A 20,533-nucleotide genomic window follows, 5' to 3' on the forward strand; every position below is an offset into this window, starting at 1 on the left:
TTTAAGTTGGACATCAGGAGGCGCTACTTCACGGTCAGGGCGGCTAGGGTCTGGAACCAGCTTCCAAGTGAGGTGGTGCAGGCTCCCACCCTGGGGGTTTTTAAGAGGAGGTTGGATGACCACCTTACTGGGGTCGTTTGACCCCAGTGCTCTTCCTGCCATGGCAGGGGGTCGGACTAGATGATCTGCTCAGGTCCCTTCCGACCCTAGATACTATGAAACTATGAAATACTTGTGCTGGGTTCTGAACGAACTGTTATGACTCAGGAAAGAGACCTTGGAGTCATTGTAGGTAGTGCTTTAAAAATGTCAAGTCAATGTGCAGCAGTGACCAAAAAAGCCAATAAAATGTTGGACATCATTAAGGAGGAAATAAAGCAAAATGGAAAACATCATTGTGCCATTATACAAATTGATAATGCATTCACATCTTCAATACTGTGTACCGTTCTGGTCTCTGCATCTAAACAAAGTTGTAGTAGAATTGGGAAAGGTACAGAGAAGGGCAACCAAAATAGTATGGAGCAGTTGCCATACCATATTTCTCCTTTATTATCCTTCTGGCCTTGTGACTCTTGTGTCAGGACCTATAGTCAACAAAAAGGTTGGGGAATGCCTTCACCACATCAGGTATATGGTTAGAGTACTCTCCTGGAAAGTGGCGATTGAGATTTGAATGCCTTCAGAATAGACCTGTAACCGAAGTCTACCACTCCCTTGGCAAGTTTTGCAGCCAGTAGGCTATCAAACAAAATGTCTGCACCGTAACCACCATTTCTGAACTAATTTGTTGTTGAGGTGAATTAGATGTGCTCAGACCATACCAACAGGCAGAATCCATGCATGTGGTTGGGTTCCTTGCATGCAGTAGCAATTGAGCTTCTGTGGAAGTAAGAACATAGGGGTGCTTGTACATGTGACGGTGGTTTAACCCCCTAAATTGAAATGGTGTGTTTTCAGTTGTGATGAGTAAAAACCCACTGTTTCAATTTGAGGGCTTCTGTCACTGTTACAAGGAGCCTGATCCTTTTCTCCCCTCACCCCACCCTGCAGAGCCTGCCCATGTCTCTTGCGGCAGGGGAGGGGATGAGCTGCCAGCAGGTCCTGAGCTGCAGGAGGCCCCAGTCCTTCTTTCTGCAGCAGTGGTGCCCCCCAGGGCTGACAGGGTGGGCTGCCAGCAGATGGCTGCTGCCCCAACTTGGGCAGCACCCACCCACTAGCTGCCCACCCAGGCAGCCCTGGGGGTGCTGCCACAGTGGAGGGAAGGACTGGGGCCTTCCTGCAGCTCAGGGCCTGGCAGCAGCATGCTCCCCCGCCACGGGAGAGACAGGCAGGCTCCGGGGCGGGTGGGGGAGATTGGGCCCCTTGCCACTTTTTTTTTTCCCCCCAGCGGAGTCTGCTCACATGAGCTGCTGCTGGATTGAGCAACTATAGCAGTGGGGGGGGGCCTGGTCCTTCCCTCCACGGTGGGGCTGCCCGGGCAGGGTGCTAACAGGCAGCAACTGCCAGATCTAGCTCTTCCCCAAGCCTATGCACTGGAAGCCTGCCAGGCACCACTTCCCATGCAGGCTCAGAGAAGAGTTGAATCCAGTGGGTGCTGCCTGTGAGTTGGGGTAGCATCCGTGCAGCTAGCACCCCACCCAGGCACCCCCCGGGGTGCTGTCACTGCAAAAGGAAGGACAGCTAACAAGCCTCTCAGCCCAGCAGCAGCTCGCACAGGTAGGCTCCGCCGGAAAAAAAAAATGGTGAGGGGCCCATTTTTTGTTTGTTTGTTTTTAACTCCCATGGAGCCTGCCTTCTTCTCCCATGGGCGGGGGGCAAGCTGCTGGTGGGCCCTGAGCTGTGAGGGGCCCCAGTCCTTCCCTTTGCCAGTTGCACTCCCTGGGGCTGCCCAGGCAAGCAACTACTAGGTGAGCCCAGGCGGACCACTGCAGAAGGAAGTACCAGGGCCCCCTGCAGCGCAAGGGCCACACAGCTGCTGGCAGCTCACACCCTCCCTCCCCCCCTCCAGCGCTGTGGGAGACATGGACAGGCTCTGCAAGGGGTGGGTGGGAGGTGGAGAAAAGGATTGGCCCCTCACTGCTTCTGCCTTCAGCTCATCTGAGGGGGGAAGCAAGCTGTCAAATGGCTGCAACATTTCAAATAGTTATGTTGCAAACTAAATTACATGCAGATGTGGTTTAGTTTGCAACTTAACAAAGTCATTTAAATCGTAAGAAAATCCTGCTCAAGTACAGTGTGATGCACAAAAATGGTTCATTTTTGCCACATGTTCAAGCTTCCTAGGTGATTCAACGGGATTGTTTCTAGGTCTGTCTGTAGGCCCCAGTGTAGGAGCCAGGGGAACTTTGCAGTCTAACACACATGGAGGTACTTCCTGGACTTAAGAATTGACCGAGTTTTGTTGCTTTTAGATCAGGGCTTATCTGGATCTCTTTTGGGAACTTAAACTCTGCCTAAATTCTGGCTTAATTCTGTCTAAGTTCTGTTTAGGTATTTATTCCTTAATGTCTCTGGATCCGTTTCCCCTTCTAGGAAACTGGAATAAAGCCTCACAGGACTAATTAAAAGGTTTCTAGTATCTGAGCGTAATGTAATAAAATATTTAATTGCAACTCGTATTATTTCCATTAGCCCTTTTGTAAGGAGATTACTCAACTTCGACCCTGTTCTGTTGATCATAGCAGTACTTGGAGAAACAATCTCCTGAATCAAAAACTAAATGTTAGATGGTATCGTGTTCTTATTTTCTGTTTTTATTTAAAATTGTAATTAATTTGGGTCTATAAAGGCAGTTCAAACATACAGTCAAAGATACAGCATCTTACAGAGAAAATAAGAGAGTAGAATTCACTCATACTTAGACTTTTTATGGGTAAACTAAAGTCTTGAGTTTTGCCAGAAAGCAGAAATGTCCTTTGAAGAGTAATAGTAGTAGCTCTTAGCTTCTCTGTATAGCAGAAGTAAATAATACTAGACCTGGATGAGATTTCTGGTGGTATGAATACATCTATTGTGATTGATTTACCCTGGAAATCTTGTAAACTCTTGAAAAGTTAAGTGTGTGTTCTCTTCCTTTTTGATTAAACACTGACTGAACATTGCATAATAGTAGTATGGTTAAAATGTGAAGTATTTTTTAACTTAACTTTTAACTTTAGACAGTCAGAATAATAGCAGCTATAACTAAAAATAAGATATTTTTTCTATATATCTAGTGCAGGATATGGCTTATGAAATGACTCTTATTGTATTCTTTGTAACTGTTTCTGGGAAGGTGAACTTAGAATTCTGCTGTTTTTAGTGCCTGGATACATGATTGCTCCTTGACAAAATCATTTGGGGAAAAAAAAAGAAAAATATTTGTTGTTTTTTTAAACTTATTATTTGGCTAAACATAAAAATTATAGACAACCTAATGGTGAGATTTACGAGGCATCTGTACACACGCATCTTTTCTGTGTCTGCAATCTTAAGCATACATGTAATCTAAGATCTAATAATTGGCAAATATTTTTCTATCCAGAGTAGTTGATTTGGTATATTCATTGCTTTGACATCTTTTTATGAGAAGTAAAAACAAATCAAACTAAAATCAAAATGAGTTTTGGCTTTTGTTTTATTTAGTCTGTGATTGACACATGGCTTAAATTCAGATTTAAGATTTTAACTACAAGGTTATATAAAAAAGCTAGCTGTATGTTGTGACATGATTTTATCATGTCTGAGCAGATAAGGGTTCACAGACTTTCTGAATTATAAATATAATCAGGTTCTTAAATTGAAATCTCAGTGTGGGGAATGGTACTGTCCTATTCCTCATCAATATGGGAAATGGGCTACATCATGGGTGGGCAAAATATGGCCCATGGCCCAGATTCAGCCCTCCAAATGATTCTATCCAGCCTGCAGCCACTCCTCTGAAGGAGAATTGTATCCAGCCTGCGGCTGCCCTGGCTTTCAGCACCTCTTGCCCTTCTCTCTTCTGTGAGCCATAGCTGGCTGCAGCAGCAGCAGGCACTCCCCTTCCCAGTCTAGCCTCCCCTGCCCCACCCCACAACCCTCAGTGTATGCTTCAAGTCAGGGAACACTGGGCTTCTAGCCAGGCTTCTGCCCAGCAAGGCTGTCTGCATGCAGCTCCAGCCCTGCAGCCATTTGCAGACCACACAGCCCAGCCCCCAGTAAGTTGAAGCTCAGGTAAGGTTCTCTCCACTGGCAGGGGATGGGGTGCAGGGTGAAGAAGGCCAGGAGCCAGGGGTTATCCATGCTATGCTGAGCCGGCACGTGTTAGGGGTGTGGGCTCCACTAACCTTATGCCATGCTGTGTTCCTGCATGCTGCTTCAGGCTGTGCCACATGGGTGCAGCTGGCATGATTCCTGTCCAGCCCTAAGTCCCTGGCACAAATCCCCAGGTTGGGTAGGAGCTGTGCCAGCTGTGCCCACATGATTGAAGGCAACGCATGAGAACACAATGTGGCACTGGCTCAGCTGCATGTTGGGGCTCAGGGTGGTAGAGGGGATGCAGGGGGAAGGGGGGAACACAGTAGCACTGGCCCGGCCATGCCCAGACAACCTGTGGTGCCCAACCACCTTCTCCCCTCATCTCCTCCCCAACCCTGAGTCCCCAGCACACAGCCGAGCCAGACCAGTTCACACTATGTTCCTGCACACCACCTTGGACCCACATGGGCACAGCTGGCAAGGCGCCTGCCCGACTTGGCTTCATGTCAGGGTAGGGAAAGGGGTGCAGGGTAGGGAAAGGGGTGCAGGTGGCCAAAAGCCACAGGTTTTCTGGGCCTGGCTGGTTCAGTGCCATGCTGTGCTTCCCTCCTTCTCCCTGCATTCTGCCCCCTGCCTCCCAAGTCCCCAGCACATGGCTGGGTCAGGCACACCCACGTGGCCAGAAGTGGGGCACAGGAACACATTGCGGCACTGGCCTGTCCAAGCCATGTGCCAGAGATTTGGGGTGGGGAAGGGGTACAAGGAGAAAGGGTGAGCAAACGTTCGGTTCCTCTAAATCAGGGATGGGCAATAATTTGACCTGAAGAGCCACTTATGGAGCTTTGGTGACCTGTTGCAGGGTGGGGGAGAGGGGCGTTGCTGACCTGGCCCACAATAGCTCACCAGAACTTCCTAAGTGGCCCTCCAGGCCAAATAATTGCCAAATCCATAGGCCTCTAACCTGTAATTTATGTGTTTTAATTGCTGTAAACTGAAATATAAAGATGCCTATACACAAGCAAAGAAGCTGCTCCAATGCATTGGAATTACAGCACTTCAGAGCAGACTGAACTGATGGTATCCCACGTCTTGTGTTTTAGTATCTGTGCGCTTGTGCTTTTATCTAAAACTCCTTGAGCAAGCTTTAAATAAGTGCCCCCTGGCCATTTTGAAGCATGGGGATGCTGATACAGGAGGTGCTCCAGCTGCTTTAATTAGAGTAGCTCTCAGAGCCACTTTAATTAAAGCGCTACTCTTCCATCCCTCCCAGAGCATGTGTATAAATGCCCAAGGTTTGAGTAACTTGGCAAGCTTTCTAAAGCCCAAGTAGAAAAATTCTACCCTGGGGTGTATAGTACAGAGTACCTGTGTTTTCTGTTGTCTCACAGGTCGCAGAGTTTGGCAGTACCAATCAAAATGTTTAGTAATACCACATGCTGTGCAGTTGTTTCTATGAATTGTAATACTACTACTGGAATTTAAAGTTTCACAAAGTATCTCAGTGAAGAGCTCCTTCAAAAAGCCTGTTTTGGGAGGCATTGCTCCAAGTTTTATAAATCAGTACTACTCCTCATAACCCTCCCCTTGAAGAGTATTGTTGTCTGCTAGTTGCATACTTTGGGGACCTGCAGGAAAAAAAATCTTCAGAGAGAAAGGGAAAGTTACCAATAACTCTCCCGAGAGGCAGTGCAATCCAAGGAACACTGGACTGAGAACCAGGAGATGTGGCTTCTATTCCTGGCTCTGTCACTGTCCTGTTGTACACTGTCCTATTGTATGACTTTGGGTGAATCATTTTATCTTCTGGGCCTCTGTTTCTGGCTCCTACCATTAGTGTGCTCATTTAAAACCTGTGCCTTACCTCATAATTATGAAGGGACTGGGACATGGACAGTCAGGCTTCCTTGTCAGAGCTGAGATCTTAGTCCAAGAGGCAAGCCAGGGGCCAGGACCAGAAAATTAGTGGTCAAAAGCCAGGGGCAGGAGGCAAGTGGAGGGCTGGAACCATCTTTGGAGACTGGGATCTTGTTTGTCTAAAGACTAGAGCCTGGAGGTAACTCAAAGGCTGAAGCAAGAGCCAGAGCAACTGGCAAGCATCAGGAGCAACAGTAATAGAGAGACCAGCAGAGCACCCAGAGGAAGGATGAATATATATTGACCAGTCTCAGTCTCTTTGCTAAGTGCTGCCCTTGATCTCTGGAAGCAGTTCTCAGCAGCCAGTCACCCAAGGCAGCGAATCCAGTCACAACTACAGAGGCCAGCCAGTCCAAAGATTGCAGAGTCCAGCCCAGGTAAGGAAGACTCTAACCCAATTTAGGTGTAAGTGAGCACAAAATTCCTTATAGTAAGTGTCTGAAATCCTTAAATACTTCCTCAGCCTGAAGAGCTTCATACTTGCATCTTGCCTTCCACGGTGCCAGGCACATTGGCTGGCTATTCTGGGGTTGGAGCATTCTCCAGCTGTCCTGCTGAAGTTGAGCTATTAACAAAAAAAGAAAAAAATCACGAGTTTTGGTCCTGGCAGGTAGTACAAAAAGGAACATGATTCTCTAGCCCATTGGTTAGGCCATTCACCTTGGAGAGGGGAGTCCTGGTTTCTGGTCCCTGCTTCATTGGAAAGTTGAAATGGTACTTGGAGCAAGGACTGAAACTCACATCTCCCTTCTAGCCATGAATCTAGTACTGCTCCTATAAATAATAATCTAAATGTTCTGACACTGAAATCCAAATTCAGTGTTCCTATTTAGTATTTTATTAGAATATATGTAGAGCAGGGATTGCTAACACACAGCCCTCAGAGCCATTGGATCCAGCCCATGGACATGGGACTCTGGTGGTAGTCACTCTCCCTGCACTGCCATGGCGAGAAGCAGCAGCTAAGGGAGCTCTCCTCAGGCCATTGTGGAGAGATGTGTCAGTTGGGTCCTAGCATCTGCCTGCCTGCCTGCCTGCCCACCTACCTCTGACCTGAGATGAGTCCTTGTGACTGGCAGCGTGAAAAGGCTGTTGACCCCTGTTGTAGAATTTATTGTGTGTAAATATCATCTTTCAAGGATGTGAAATTTAGTAAGAAAAAATCTTTACATAGCTTTTCTGAAGTTTCTGAATATATTAATGAAAATATTCTTGAAAAATTTAACAAATGGAAAAATTAAATACTTTTGGACCGGAAAGAGTCAATCAAAAATAAAAATCTGTCTCCCAAGTTAACTACAATTCTTTGATTGCAAAACATAATAAATCCTGGACTCAGTCTGTGACACTACCCTATAGAAAGATGTGTCATTAAATGCTATATATTAATAACATTCTCCTCTCTCATTTCAGGCAGTAAAAAATGGAGGTCCCTTTCAAAACAGGTAACTAAAAAGGCCTGCTGAATCTTGCAGCCTTAGATTTCTCTGTAATTTATTGGAATCCTGTTCTTTATTCTGATAAACTTTTAATATTAAGGAGGAAAGATTAGATCCTTTTTATTTCCTTTTTTAAAAGAACTATGTAAGTCCCATTTTTTCCAAAAAGCTGGTACTTTTAATTCTTGGAATATCATAATTGATTGGGCCGAGAACCTCAAAGATACTTAGGTGCCTATCTGTCTCTTCAACCACCTTTACCATATTTTAGGAACCACTGTTGTCCTTAAAATGGTGTTAAGCTTCTGCCTGACCCATAAACATCCACTTTTCTGACCATAATCGTGCAAAACTCTCCATAACTACTGGTGCTGCCCCACATCTACTCAGTTGGTGAGAGCCTTATGTCAACCTGCAGCACCAGAGGCCCTGAATTGTTCTTATTTAGGTATTCCCCAACCTGTCTCACTAGTATGAATCCAATGCTTTAGGTATGAGAAGAACAAACCTAAGACAAAAATTGCAGACCACACAGACATGTGTACGTGTGTGTGTCCCAGTGATTTGGGCACTTGCCTGAGATATGGCAGACCTGAGCTTTCATGTCCTTTATCTCAGAGGAGTGGCTTCAATACCAGGCTGTTGGGTGTTGTGTGGTGTGTCCTTCTCTCTCTCGTTGGACTTGTTCTGCTTTTCATAAATCTATTTGAATTGGAGCTGGTCCTCAAACCTATATTGAGTGCTTTAACCAGAAGACTGTAGAATCAGTTGGCATCTGTCACTGATCTACAGCATATCAAAATATTTATACAATGTGTGATAGCTTTGGTAGGAGGGACTGAGAGAGATTATTCAAGAATAACCAATAGGCTTTTTTTTTTTTATTCAGACAGTCCTTTAGAATGTAGAGTTGGGGATTTACAACTGTGCCCCAGATCATAAGAATTTGAACTTAGGCCTTTCACGTCTAAAAAGGTAGCTCTGACCACTCTGGGGTGAGAGTTTTCTATCCTTCATTTTTACAGATATGGGGATAAACTGGGTTTATGCTTAATTGCAAGAGGGGGTTCCCAGCTCAGGATTATGAGTGGGAGGAGGAGCCTTTCTTATCAGTCTCAGCTTTGTCCACATGTGTCAGGTTAGGTCCCCAAGCTGGCAGCCTTTTCTCCACATTTCAATCTTGGCCAGCTTATGTTCATCGGGTTTCTGTGGATTCATTCCTTGAGTAACTAGCTCTCTCTCTCTGCATGATAGGGAGAGCTTGGGTGCCCATCAGAGCTGAAGGTTCCATTAGATATCAAGGCATCTACGAATTAGGTATTGCAGTGCTTAAGTACTTTGAAGGTTCACATAAGCCATATTCATATTCCTGTGTATGCATCTGGCCAAAGATAGGTCTAGCAAAAATATTGCTTCTTCCAGTACTTAGTTGTAGAAATTCTTCTTTCAGAGTTGACATGATTTGATTTTTCTTTTGACAAAATTGAATGTGTAAAAATAGAACAGATCATAGTGTGAGCCAGTTGAGTAAATTGAGGTATTTTTTTTTGGTTTCACTAGGCTATGGGCTTTGGTAAATGAATTCTGTAACAAACTGAAATGTTCAGCTATTTCTAGGGTAATATCCCAAAGTCTTATCAACACTTAATTGCATAGGCAGATTTGTTCATGTGAGAATTCCAGGACTACTTGTGTGCAAGTTTATAAGTGTTCTTAAGTATCTGCAGGATTTGCTTATCCAAATTTTCCATTTACAACTACTGCTTACTTGAGTTACATTGACTAGGTTGTTTGTGTATGATTATTTGATTTCTTAGTTTTCCTATTAATCTGATAATGACTTCACCGACTACATATATATTTTTAAAAATTTTATTTTACAGGAATTGAATCAGATACTTATGGAGACACCACCAGTTTGGAAAGGATCATCAAAACTTTTCCGTAATCTCAGGGACAAAGGTGGGGATGAGGATTTACCTGCATATTGGGTCCTGATTTAATAACAGTCTCACTAAAATACATCTTGTTACTTTTAGACTGAAGCATTATTTGATCCAAAAAATAGGGAAGGGGTGGACATGGTTGTTTCTGCATTTTACAGAATAAAATAATTTCCTTCACTCTTAGCAATGTTTGATCACGATTACAGATGCTATAGTATAGCAATATACGATAAGATCTTAAAAAGCAGCGTTTTTGAAGTGCATTGTATTAGTGTTTCATGTTTAATTTGGTCCGTTTAACAGAAAATGGTCAACAGAAAAGAAATATAGATTTGAATACCTTTAATTAAAAGAGAATAAGCGTCATTTTTACAGCTTTAATGTGATTAATTTCTTTATGATGGCAGTTTACTCCTGATGGAGTCATTCATATCTTTGAAGAAATGTTGCTGTTTTTCATGTTACTTACAATACTAAATATGAGGTCTTATCACAGTGCTGACTGTGACACTGATCATGCCTTAGTCTGCTCCATACAGAATCAATGTCAGAAAGCCCCACCATAGCAAAACTACCAGTCATCCTGGGAAAGCTTAAAAACAAACATGTACAATGCTACTATAATAGTGTTTGGCAAAAAAAATGCAAGAAAAATGAAAACTGGTTTGAAAAGCACACTTACACCCTTCTACCACTGGTTGAGAACAAAATGACAGAGCTAAAACTGTAAGAAATTTCCCAACACCATTGCCCTGGAAAATCTGAGAAAGGCTCAAAGAGAAATGCAAAAGTAGGCTTAGAGGTGTGCCCAAGACTTTTGGCTGAAAATCTATAATGATATGCAGAAAGCAGCTGATGCAGGTGATAGCCGTGGAATGTATGAAGGCATCAAATGAGCTGTTGGTCCAGTCAAAAAAAACCCCCAGCTCTGTTGAAAGACTTAAGTAAAAGTGTCATTACTGATCAACAAAAACAACTTGAGCATCAGATTGGCTACTGTGGAATTCTATACTTCAATAAGACTGAAGTCAAACACAATGAACTCGAAGGATTACGACAGTTCAAAGATATGATGGATTTGGATAACAAGCCTACATAAGATTTGCAGAAAGCCATTACATCGATTCCTGGGACCAAGGCATCCAGCAACAGCTGCATGCCTGCTAAAATCTATAAAAGTGCCAACAACAATAAATTACTTTGGAAGCTGTATGAAGTTATGCTACACTGTTGAAAAGAGAAAGAAGTACTGCAAGATGTCAGAGATGCTCAGTTTATACAATTATACAAAAACAAAGGGGATAAAAGCAACTGCGACAACTAGAGGCATTTCCCTGTTGAACATCGTTGGAAAAATTGTCACTCGGTATCATGCTCCCTAACCTGCAGTCTGTAGGTGAAAGAATCTATACTAAGGTCAATGCAGTTTTTGCTCAGGACACCAAGCATTGAGATGATATTTTCAGTCAAGCAACTGCAAAAGTGTAGAGAAAAACGAATACCACCATACACAGCTTTCATCAATTTGGCAAAGGCCTTTGATACAGTCAACAGACAGGACCTTTTTACTGTTCTGAAGAAACTGGGTTGTGCCCCCAAACTGCTGAACATCATTCACTCTTTACCTCATGGCAACTGTAGTGTATGGAAACACAGAATGAAATATATTTGACATCAACAGTGAGGTAAAACGGGTGTGTTTTAGCCCCCGTGCTTTTTAACGTCTTAACATTCTTCATGTACTCGAGGACAGCAATGATGGCATTTATATTAGAACTAGACTAGGTGGAGGCTTGTTCAGCATCGCAAGGTTTAGAGTGAAAATCAAGGTGAAAAAACAGTTTCTGAGAGATTTCCTGTTTGCAAATGATGCGGCCTTGGTTGCCCACAGTGAATCTTCCCTGTAAAAATCTCTTGGGCAAAGTTTCTGAGTCATTGGGATGGCAATTAGTCTCAAAAAGACTGTGATCTTGTACCAAGGGGTGAAAGAACCAATACCTCACATCACTCTGGAAGATTAATCTCTTGGTGTTGTTTATAGTTTTTGCTACTTGGGTTCTACGATCAGCAGGAATCTTGACCTTCAGACTGAACTGACTAACAGAATTGGAAAAGTAGCTAGGAATTTCGGGCTATTACAGAGACGTGCATAGAATAATAGTAAACTATCAAGTCAGGTGAAGATGCAAATCTACAATCTACTTGTGTACTGTTTCTTGCAACTAACTGAATCTTAAAAACTACCCAGATAAAACACCTTTCTCTAAATATTTAAATTCTTTATGGAATTATTTCAAAATCTGTTTTATTCTTTGAATAGAAGATGTCCTTGATTTAAAATGTAACCAAATTTGTGACACTTGTATTTAAGAACAGAATAAGACATCAACTAAAGACACTTCTGTAGTGCATCTAAAATCTTACTTTCCTTTTTTTTTCCAAGTGAAGTTTAAGATACAAGCAATTTTTAGAATTTTATTTTTAAATGTGCATTTGAAGAAATATGGTGCCCAAAAAGGTAAATCCAATAGTTACATTTGTGACTTGTGAGAATTATGTAATTAAATTCATCTAAAATTAGTGGACTTGATTTGCTGTCATCTAAATCTTGTTTTCTGCCAGTAATAGTCAACTAAAGTTAATGGAATTAGGATGATAGAAAATCAAAGCAACGTGTTGGCAAATTAATATATATTAAAATATTTTAGAAGGTAAGTTTCATTATTCATATTTTACAGGTGAGTAAGCTATAGGCCAGTGGCAAAGTTGGGAGTAAAATACAGGGCTTCTGAGACCCAGTGCAGTATTTTATCCCACATAACTGCATTACTTACATCATAATGGTTTCTGTCACTCCAGCATAAGTATTTTGATATGAAATATGTAGCTGGACAGAGTCGCAGCTGGTTTAATTTGTTATGTCATCATCAAAATCAGTTAAACTATGTAAACCTACACCAGCTGAGGATCTGGCCTCCAGGTCTCTTTTTTTTCTTTTTTGAACTCTTTTACCCTCAAATGACCTCTGTAACTTCTATATCATTTTAGTGTTAGCACTTCTTTCTGTTCAATCACCATTTAAGACTCTTTCTCCCATAACACTCAGGGCAGTCAACCAGAACTATCTGTGCATGGGTTACAATATACAAGTATAAACAAAAGGAGGGAATGCTTTCAAGGCCTCCTAGATAGCTCTTTTCATTTCTCCAGACATACTACTTGACAGTTATTCTTCCTTCCTTAATTTTATGACAAAGGTGGTGGCATCAGACAAACTCTTAAAATATTTTTTTTACATTTATTGACTCATCACTCAAGGTTATATATCTTCAGCAACACTCCAGCCATAGCTGATCTTCCACGTAGACGCAAACCAAATTAATAATTGGAATATTTAGACACCTTTGGCACATATTTCAGTGAATTTGATATTTGAAATAGAAATGGCATAAAGCAAGAGGCATGATTGTAATAACAACTAAATTGGGGCAGGACCGGATGATCTGTAAGGTCCCTTTTAGCCCCTAACATCTATGAAACTATAAATTTAGCTGCAAGTTAAATTGCAAGTACTAGGAAAATAATTAAATTTTGTTTGCAGAAAGAGAGTTTTTCAAATTTTACCCCAAAGTAGCACTGTCAATGACAGTGGAGGGTTAGGCCCAAAGTCTTACATCTGGTCTGGAGGACATTAGGGAATAAAAAAAATACATTTTTTTTCTTCTGGAAATTGAGGATGGGGTTAAGCTGGAAGAGGAGAGGTGTTTATAATTAAGGATTTTGAGGGGTTTGGTTGTGTGGCTTGCTCTAAAGAAATGACTGTTCAATCAAGCCTTTTATTTAACTCAGCTCTGTGCTCCAAACTCTGTGGTGAGGGAAGTGGGGGAAGAATAAGTTGGACATCTTTTTCTTCTTTTGTTTGCAAGTGGGACACAGGCCCATCATAGAAGCACTGCCTTTTTGGTAGAAATGACACTTGGGGAGAACTATTGGATGACACTGTATTGGGAAAGATTTAGGGGGTGGTGCCTAAGGACAGCCAAGCTGAGGTTCTGGGCTGTTCTTAGATAAGTGGTTTAGGATAGTGAAGAAACGGACAAGATTAAGTTTGGAACCTGCCTTGAAAGCCCTTAATGAATATGAAGCATAGTTTTATGTGGATTATAACTATGTAGTGGACACTTTTGGGTGTCCAGCAGGATTTAAAAAACATTGATGTGTAATGATTATGGAAGCCATGCTTTAAGTGTGTGTGGAAAATCAGTGATGATGGCTTGGTTCTTGTAATTCCTGTACTAGTATGTAAGAGAGGACAAAGCAAGAAAATAACTTGGGATGCTTAATGCATGGGTTTTTCCTATAGTTAATATTTAAGAGGCTAGGGTGCTGATGGAAAAAAACACTAATCTTACATGCTGTTTTGGTGAAAAACAATGGCTGAATTTTTCAATTATCCATGATTTAATTTAGTGTCAGTCTCTATGGTGCTTCCCTGCCCTATCTTTTTCCATTACTTTAATTGCTGTCAAGTCCTCCAGGCTTGTAAACATCACTAAAGCCTGGATGGTTGTTATTGTTGCACCTGTTTTAGTGCAGTTGATTCAAACAGCTATTTGGTATTGCATTTAGCCTAAAGAGGACAGGTGAGAGATACCAAAATCATCCAAAGGTCTGTACTGTGAAAAGCAGAAAGTGTTCAGCAAAACTGAATTAACTGCAATAAGTTTATTTCTGTGAGATTTCCAGGAAGCAGTTACGTTGGGAAAAGTCCTGGAGTACCAGCTGCTGGGCTGTTAAATGTTTGCATGAGCTTCTGAAGTGCCTCGGTTTGGTAGTATCAGAGGTGCCAAAACTAAAAGTGTTCAGTGATTTTAATACCCACATGAGTGACATTGTTGCTATCAGCTTTGGATTTTATAGGCACTATGATCATCATGGAAAAAAATTCTAGAGAGTTATGAGTTTAATTTTTACAGCTAATCAAATTCCTTGTTTATTCTGAGATCAGATGTGAAGTATCTGTGTGTAAAATTTTTGAGATATTTAGGCACCAAAAAATGCAGTTGAATTTTTAAAAGTGCCTGTGAACTTAACTCTTATTTAAATCAACAGAAAATTCTGTTGGGTATCTGTCTTCATCTTCAGGCCTTTAAATATCTATAAATATCTTTTCCTTTAGAAATTAGGCCAACATCATAGGCTGAGATCTCTTATACTGAGGCAGTGTCCTAGCTATCCTTTTGGATACTAGGAGCCAGTTTTGATGGTCAGTCTTTGAAGATAATACAGTGAGGACTTCCCAGTAGACCTAAAAAGGAAGTCATTGTTCCCCTGACAAACCACTGTAAACTAGAGTACAGAATGCCATACATCACTGAACTATATGGCATGTTGCTATCTATTTACCCTGGTTTTGGCGGTAAGAAGTTTGTTGCGCTATTTAGCTATTGAGTCTGGATATTGAATGGTACCCTTCCTTAATAGTTTTCTCGGGTGAGGAGGAGGTACTAATTCAGTATTTTTGGCATTATGTTGTAATTTATGGTAGAAGTACTGAGAGCCTAGAATAAATACTTAATGTATACTGTAAATCTATATAGCTAATTTTTGTAAATGTTACCCACCATTTTTAACCAGGCTTTAAAAATCTGCATTTAACAAAAAATTATGAGCTTGCCTAATATGAGATTAATAGACTTCACATCAGAATTGCTATATATATGTACACAAAGTCCATTAGAAACCAAGATCTGCGCTCTGTTAAACTATGAAAACCAAAATTCCTAACAAGACATGATGTATACTAACGTCTGCTAAAAGTAAGATAAAAGCTTGAAACATGATTAAGCAGAACACATCAGGAAACACTGTTTTAGTTGTAATACTAAATATTTTCATACTACTGCAAGATACTTTTATAGTTGAGCTTTTTGGGGGGAAAAACTTAGTCTAGTGCATCATATGCATTACTCTTAATGATGTGACTAAGTTGTGTTTAAAGAAGCCACTCTCCTTTGTGTATATTCATCTCAGTAAGCCTATTGTTTCTTTAAACCATGCAGAACCCTACGTAAGTATAAAAAGTTTGATAAAAATAGGCTGACTGAGCTAAATGCATACATACATATACTAAACATAAATTTCAGGTTCAGCAAATGGGTTCTGATATGACATGACCCTATTTCTTTTTGTCTTTAGGTGTCATTTCTTATACGGAGTATCTTTTTCTCTTATGTATCTTAACAAGTAAGTACTTTGAAAACAATCCTTACAAATTTTTAAGATTTTGAATTTATTTCTATATATTAAGAGTATTCTACATTCACAAGGATATTTAGGAGATAAATGTACATCAGTAATCTCTTTTAATCTAAACTGGCTTATCCTGTAGTCTTAACTGGAATCCTGTTGTAATGTTTCAACTGAAAAAGAGTTTAAAATGTTGATACAGTCAAGTGACCTGTGGATTGAATATTAGTTAGTGCATTACATGCGTGTCCTCTAAAATTACTGCATAATCATTAGGCAAATTTATTAATGTTTTTAAGGATATTGAAGATGGAGAGCAGTACATACATTATAAATACAGTACTGTTCCATCTTTTATTGAACAACTGGAGACCCCAGTACATATTTGATGCCTGCCATACTACTATTTTAGAAAATCTGTCAGGCTAACATAAATTTTTATTTTAAAAGAAAAAAACTTGCTTTGTCTTTCAACAAGCAAAATTTTTAACTGTACAAAAGTAAATTATGTATAATAGTTTCTGGATTTCTAAAACAATGCAGAATATTTTGGTTTTGGTATTATAGGACATTTGACAACATGTGCAATAATTTGAAAATCAAAGCCAACACTAATTTTTAATTGGAATATTTAAAAGAAAAATTCCTAACTGCAAGTCTGGAAACCTGTATATAGAATTAGCTTGTAGGTGTTTCAAGTAGAAACAAAGCAAAGTATTCTGACAAAAGAGCATGTTGGCTACTAAATTGTATGGCTTTATCTTCCTTGTACTATTCTTCATAACTTAATTGAATATCGTTTTCTTCGTGGTATCCCCCATTTGCCTCTGTAGATCTTTTCAGAATCTTGAATATGTTGCATGGCTACTGAAATGTTGGATGTGCATTTTTCATGAAAATATTAATGTCTTTGACTAAACAGAAGATTCTTTACTGTAGGTTAAAAAATAGAATGGAAAATGTTTTATCCGTATTTTGTCTGAATTCAGAATAGTTTAGTTGTATGAATGACTTGCTAGAAGTAAAAGCTAAACAGCAAAGGCTATGCGCCAAAATCATTATCTGTAACTATGACAGAGTTAGAAGAGGGCTTTAGTCCCATAAAGAAAATAAGTTGTTACTAAACTGAATAATGTAATGATCTTTGGAGTTCTAGCCAACTCAATTTTTTCTTCCAGTTTTTGAATCTTCCAGTGCTTAAAGAGACAATGCAGGAATGTTATACATGGTCCTATTGTTTGCTTTTACTTCATAACTCTTATGCATGTGGAAATATGGTTGTAAAATCTACAAAGGATGCAGTGATGCATTTGCACTTCCCACCCCTTTTGGGTGTGGTGCACTTGAGCTCTCATTGCCTGGAGTCCCTGCTTTTCCATAGCTCTGGAACCTGCCATCATTACACTCTTCCATACTGCTGAATTCACAAGGGAGGAAAAGGGCAGACGGTGGCAGTATTCTCTGGGCTCTGGAGCCATGTGAAAGCAGGGGCTCCAGTCAGACTGCACCATGATCAACTGGCGAGGTCACTGTTCATGTGGAGCTCCAGCAGGAGCCCTCCCTGACTGGGTATTGAGCTTGGCGCCCACTGGACATATACAGCGCAGCTCTTGTACCCCATTCCTGGATCCAGTACTGGGACAAAGGTTTAAATCATCAAATCATATTGTTGCTAATTTCAAGTAGCATGAGTGTGGATTGTTTTAGTTGTCACCCCTAAGACCTTCCTAAATAGTACAATGATAAAAAGTCTAGAATCTCTTTAATCAAAAGATCTTTTTTTCTACATAACTTTTGCTAGTCCATTTGAAAAAATATATTACCTGATTTTTTTTCCCCAAAGAAAGCCCTACTGGGAAATTCTCTGAAGGTTTTATTCAACATCTGTCTCATGTATGCACGCATATGTGTACACACACACACACGCACTGCTAATGTCATATTTGAATTCAGAAGCCGGAGGAAACAATATTCATAATTCTCAAAGCCTTCATTTGACTAATGGTTGTATTGGCACTTGGGTATGAACATCTTACTATTCATTACAAGTCATGTAATACTTTCTATCCTCATATGATATATTAATTTTTAATAAAAGTCAGTTACACACAAAATGAATGTGTGCCCAGGTATTTCAGTAACCTGGCTTTTGAAGTTCCAAGAACCAGGGGAGGTGGGGGAGAGGGAAAGGTGGGGCAGGAAATGCTTTATTTGCCTCTTGACATGGTAATTCACTGCTAAATAGAACACGGTTTTACTACTTTTTGTTCTTCCCTGGTCTTGAGATCCTGTTACTTGCCCTGTCCTTATTTCCCTTTTCATCATATCTTGTAAATATTTCTTTATTAGGTCTGACCTGTGAGTGACAACTCAAATTTCATTTGTTACCAATATCACCTTTTGTTGTAGTTCACAAGACACAAAATTGTTTGCTTATTTTAATACTGTTAGACTTTAACGAGTTTATTACAAATGCTTCTTCTAATAAAGCCTGGCTTTTTAGCCTTTACTGATCGTTATCTGTTATCGCTTAAGGTATCATTTCTTTTGGCTGCTGCCAAAGCTTTTAAAGACAGGAGTGAGTGAATTTTAGGCTATTTTAAATGTCACCCTATTTACTCTGTTCTACAAAGATAAAGTTGTCTTTAGGATTGTCACTTCTCACCTAAAGTTGTTCAGGGATTTCACCTTGGTCAGTCTATTGTTTCTCTTATAGTGCTTAGGAAGTTCTTACTCCTTAGAATAGGAGAAGCCATTTTTCTTTTATTAATTGGGAGGAAACGTTGTTAATTAACATTTGGATGATAATTTCATGTCAGAAATCTTCGTGTTGGTTTATTAGCTAATTTTAAAAACTCACTATTTTTCCAGCAAAAGATACACCAATCAAATTATTTGTGTATTGGTATATGCATTTTATGATCATTTAAACAGCTCTAAATTAAAGTGCATTCTGATAGCAGTGTAATTGTCTTTGTTCATATATTATGCCAAGAACAAAATGTGCAGGTCAGAAATGAAGAATCAGATGCATGTCTTTCTGGGCTTTAGTAGATGTTATTTTTGCCTCACTTTATCCATTGCTTTAGCAGGATAAAGTGCCTGCAGCCACATGTTTGGGTTTTTTGTCCTGCTAAGAAAACAGTCAATCTGACTCAAAAATTGTGAATCCAGGCAGAAAAAATAACAATAAAACAGCAATAACTTTGTCCTGGGAAGGTTTTCCAGGACAAATTCAATATGTGGGTGGGTATTTCTGTCCACCAGAATCTGACAGTCCTCTCCTGAATACCACACCTGCCAGTGTTCCAGGATATTTTCCATTTTCGCTTTTGCTCCTTGGCACATGAACTTTGGGTCATGATCTCTTTCGAAAATGTTCATAGTAAAACAAATGATGCATTCTGGTTATATACACAAATAAACTGATTTACACTAAGAGAGGGTCTGACATGCTATGCAGTGTATGTTCATAAAGTTTAAAATGTTATCTTTTTTCCTCAGAAGATTGACAGCTATATGTTTTTTCTGACAGAGCCTCATGCAGGTTTTAGAATAGCTTTCAACATGTTTGATACTGATGGCAATGAGATGGTGGACAAAAAGGAGTTCTTAGTGGTATGTATATTATATAATGCCCTTTCATCATTTTCAGAGTATTTTGATATAATCATGTTGTCCACTTTATTGTCAGAATATTACATACATATGAGTGTGTATAAATTCATAAATATCTATTTGTTATGAAGCATAGGGGTACTGTGCGCTATACTTTTGAAGTTGTATTTCAATTTCTATTATTTCTTTAATTTGCTAATACACTTCTCAAAATTCCTTTTGAGCTAATATTATCACAACTTCAGTCAGTAAATTTACTTGTGCTAGTCACACTAAGAGGCTTAATGGAAGGATATTGGGTAGGTTGCTGACATTACCATGGGTTGTAGGCTTGTTGTTGGAGCCCATAAGTTTTGGGAGAGTTTTGCTTTCTTCATCATCTTTAAGGCATGAAGATGATTGTGATAAGCTTCATGGCTGAATCTTGGTAAATGTCTGTTGTATTTGGGTGGTTTGGGATTCTGTTTTTTAGTTCTGCAAATCTGGTGTTGATCTGTTCCTATTTGTTGTATAGAACACTGATCAGAATGGGAGAGTTAAGCACAGCCCTTCAAAATAAGCTGTGTGATATGTAGAACAGTGAATTAGTCACCTGAAGTCCCTTGGGTATGACATACATTTGCTTGCATATAATTGGAAAGAAGATATCTGAGTGTACCTGAGTACATTTCATGTGTAGCTTGATTGCAGTCCATTTCATTCAGCTGGGTGCCCATATTGGTTTAAGTTACATTGATATCAAATAAAGACATGGCTAAACACAACTTGAAGTTGTGGCAAGCTTGATTGGAGTCTAACTAATTTATTTGTGCTTTCAGTTAATTGAGACTATGTTGGTAATATTGTTCTGTTGTTCTTTGAACCAAAAATAAAACTTTTTTTTTCATAACAGACTCAATCAATGCAGTTTCTTGAGTAGCTGTTATACATATCAGAAAAACAGGCTGCTGATGGTTATAGAAGACATTCAATATAACAACTGCCACTTATGAGCATTGTAGTGCTCATACCCCAACATGTTGCAACTGATGGGCACCTGTATACTTTCAAGCTTATAGTTATCTTGAACTCTTTTAAAAAGAGAAACAAAGTGCTTAGAAACTAGGAAATAGAGTTGAGAAATTCTACTCGTCTTTAGGTCTGTCC

General features: G+C 40.0%; 1 protein-coding gene across 2 annotated transcripts in view; it reads left to right on the forward strand.

Moving 5' to 3' along the window:
• The window catches only part of MICU3 (mitochondrial calcium uptake family member 3), a 119,423-nt gene that overhangs the window by 36,979 nt on the left and 61,911 nt on the right, over positions 1-20,533 (forward strand). For both annotated transcript variants that reach the window (XM_019526257.1, XM_019526258.1), the window contains exons 3-6: positions 7,549-7,580; positions 9,458-9,536; positions 15,719-15,766; positions 19,305-19,387. In XM_019526257.1, coding sequence (XP_019381802.1) covers positions 7,549-7,580; positions 9,458-9,536; positions 15,719-15,766; positions 19,305-19,387 — 242 coding nt within the window. The remainder of the gene's footprint in view (positions 1-7,548; positions 7,581-9,457; positions 9,537-15,718; positions 15,767-19,304; positions 19,388-20,533) is intronic.

Source organism: Gavialis gangeticus, unplaced genomic scaffold (assembly GCF_001723915.1).
Source record: "Gavialis gangeticus isolate Ggan-Ray unplaced genomic scaffold, GavGan_comp1, whole genome shotgun sequence".
Classification (NCBI taxonomy): domain Eukaryota; kingdom Metazoa; phylum Chordata; order Crocodylia; family Gavialidae; genus Gavialis; species Gavialis gangeticus.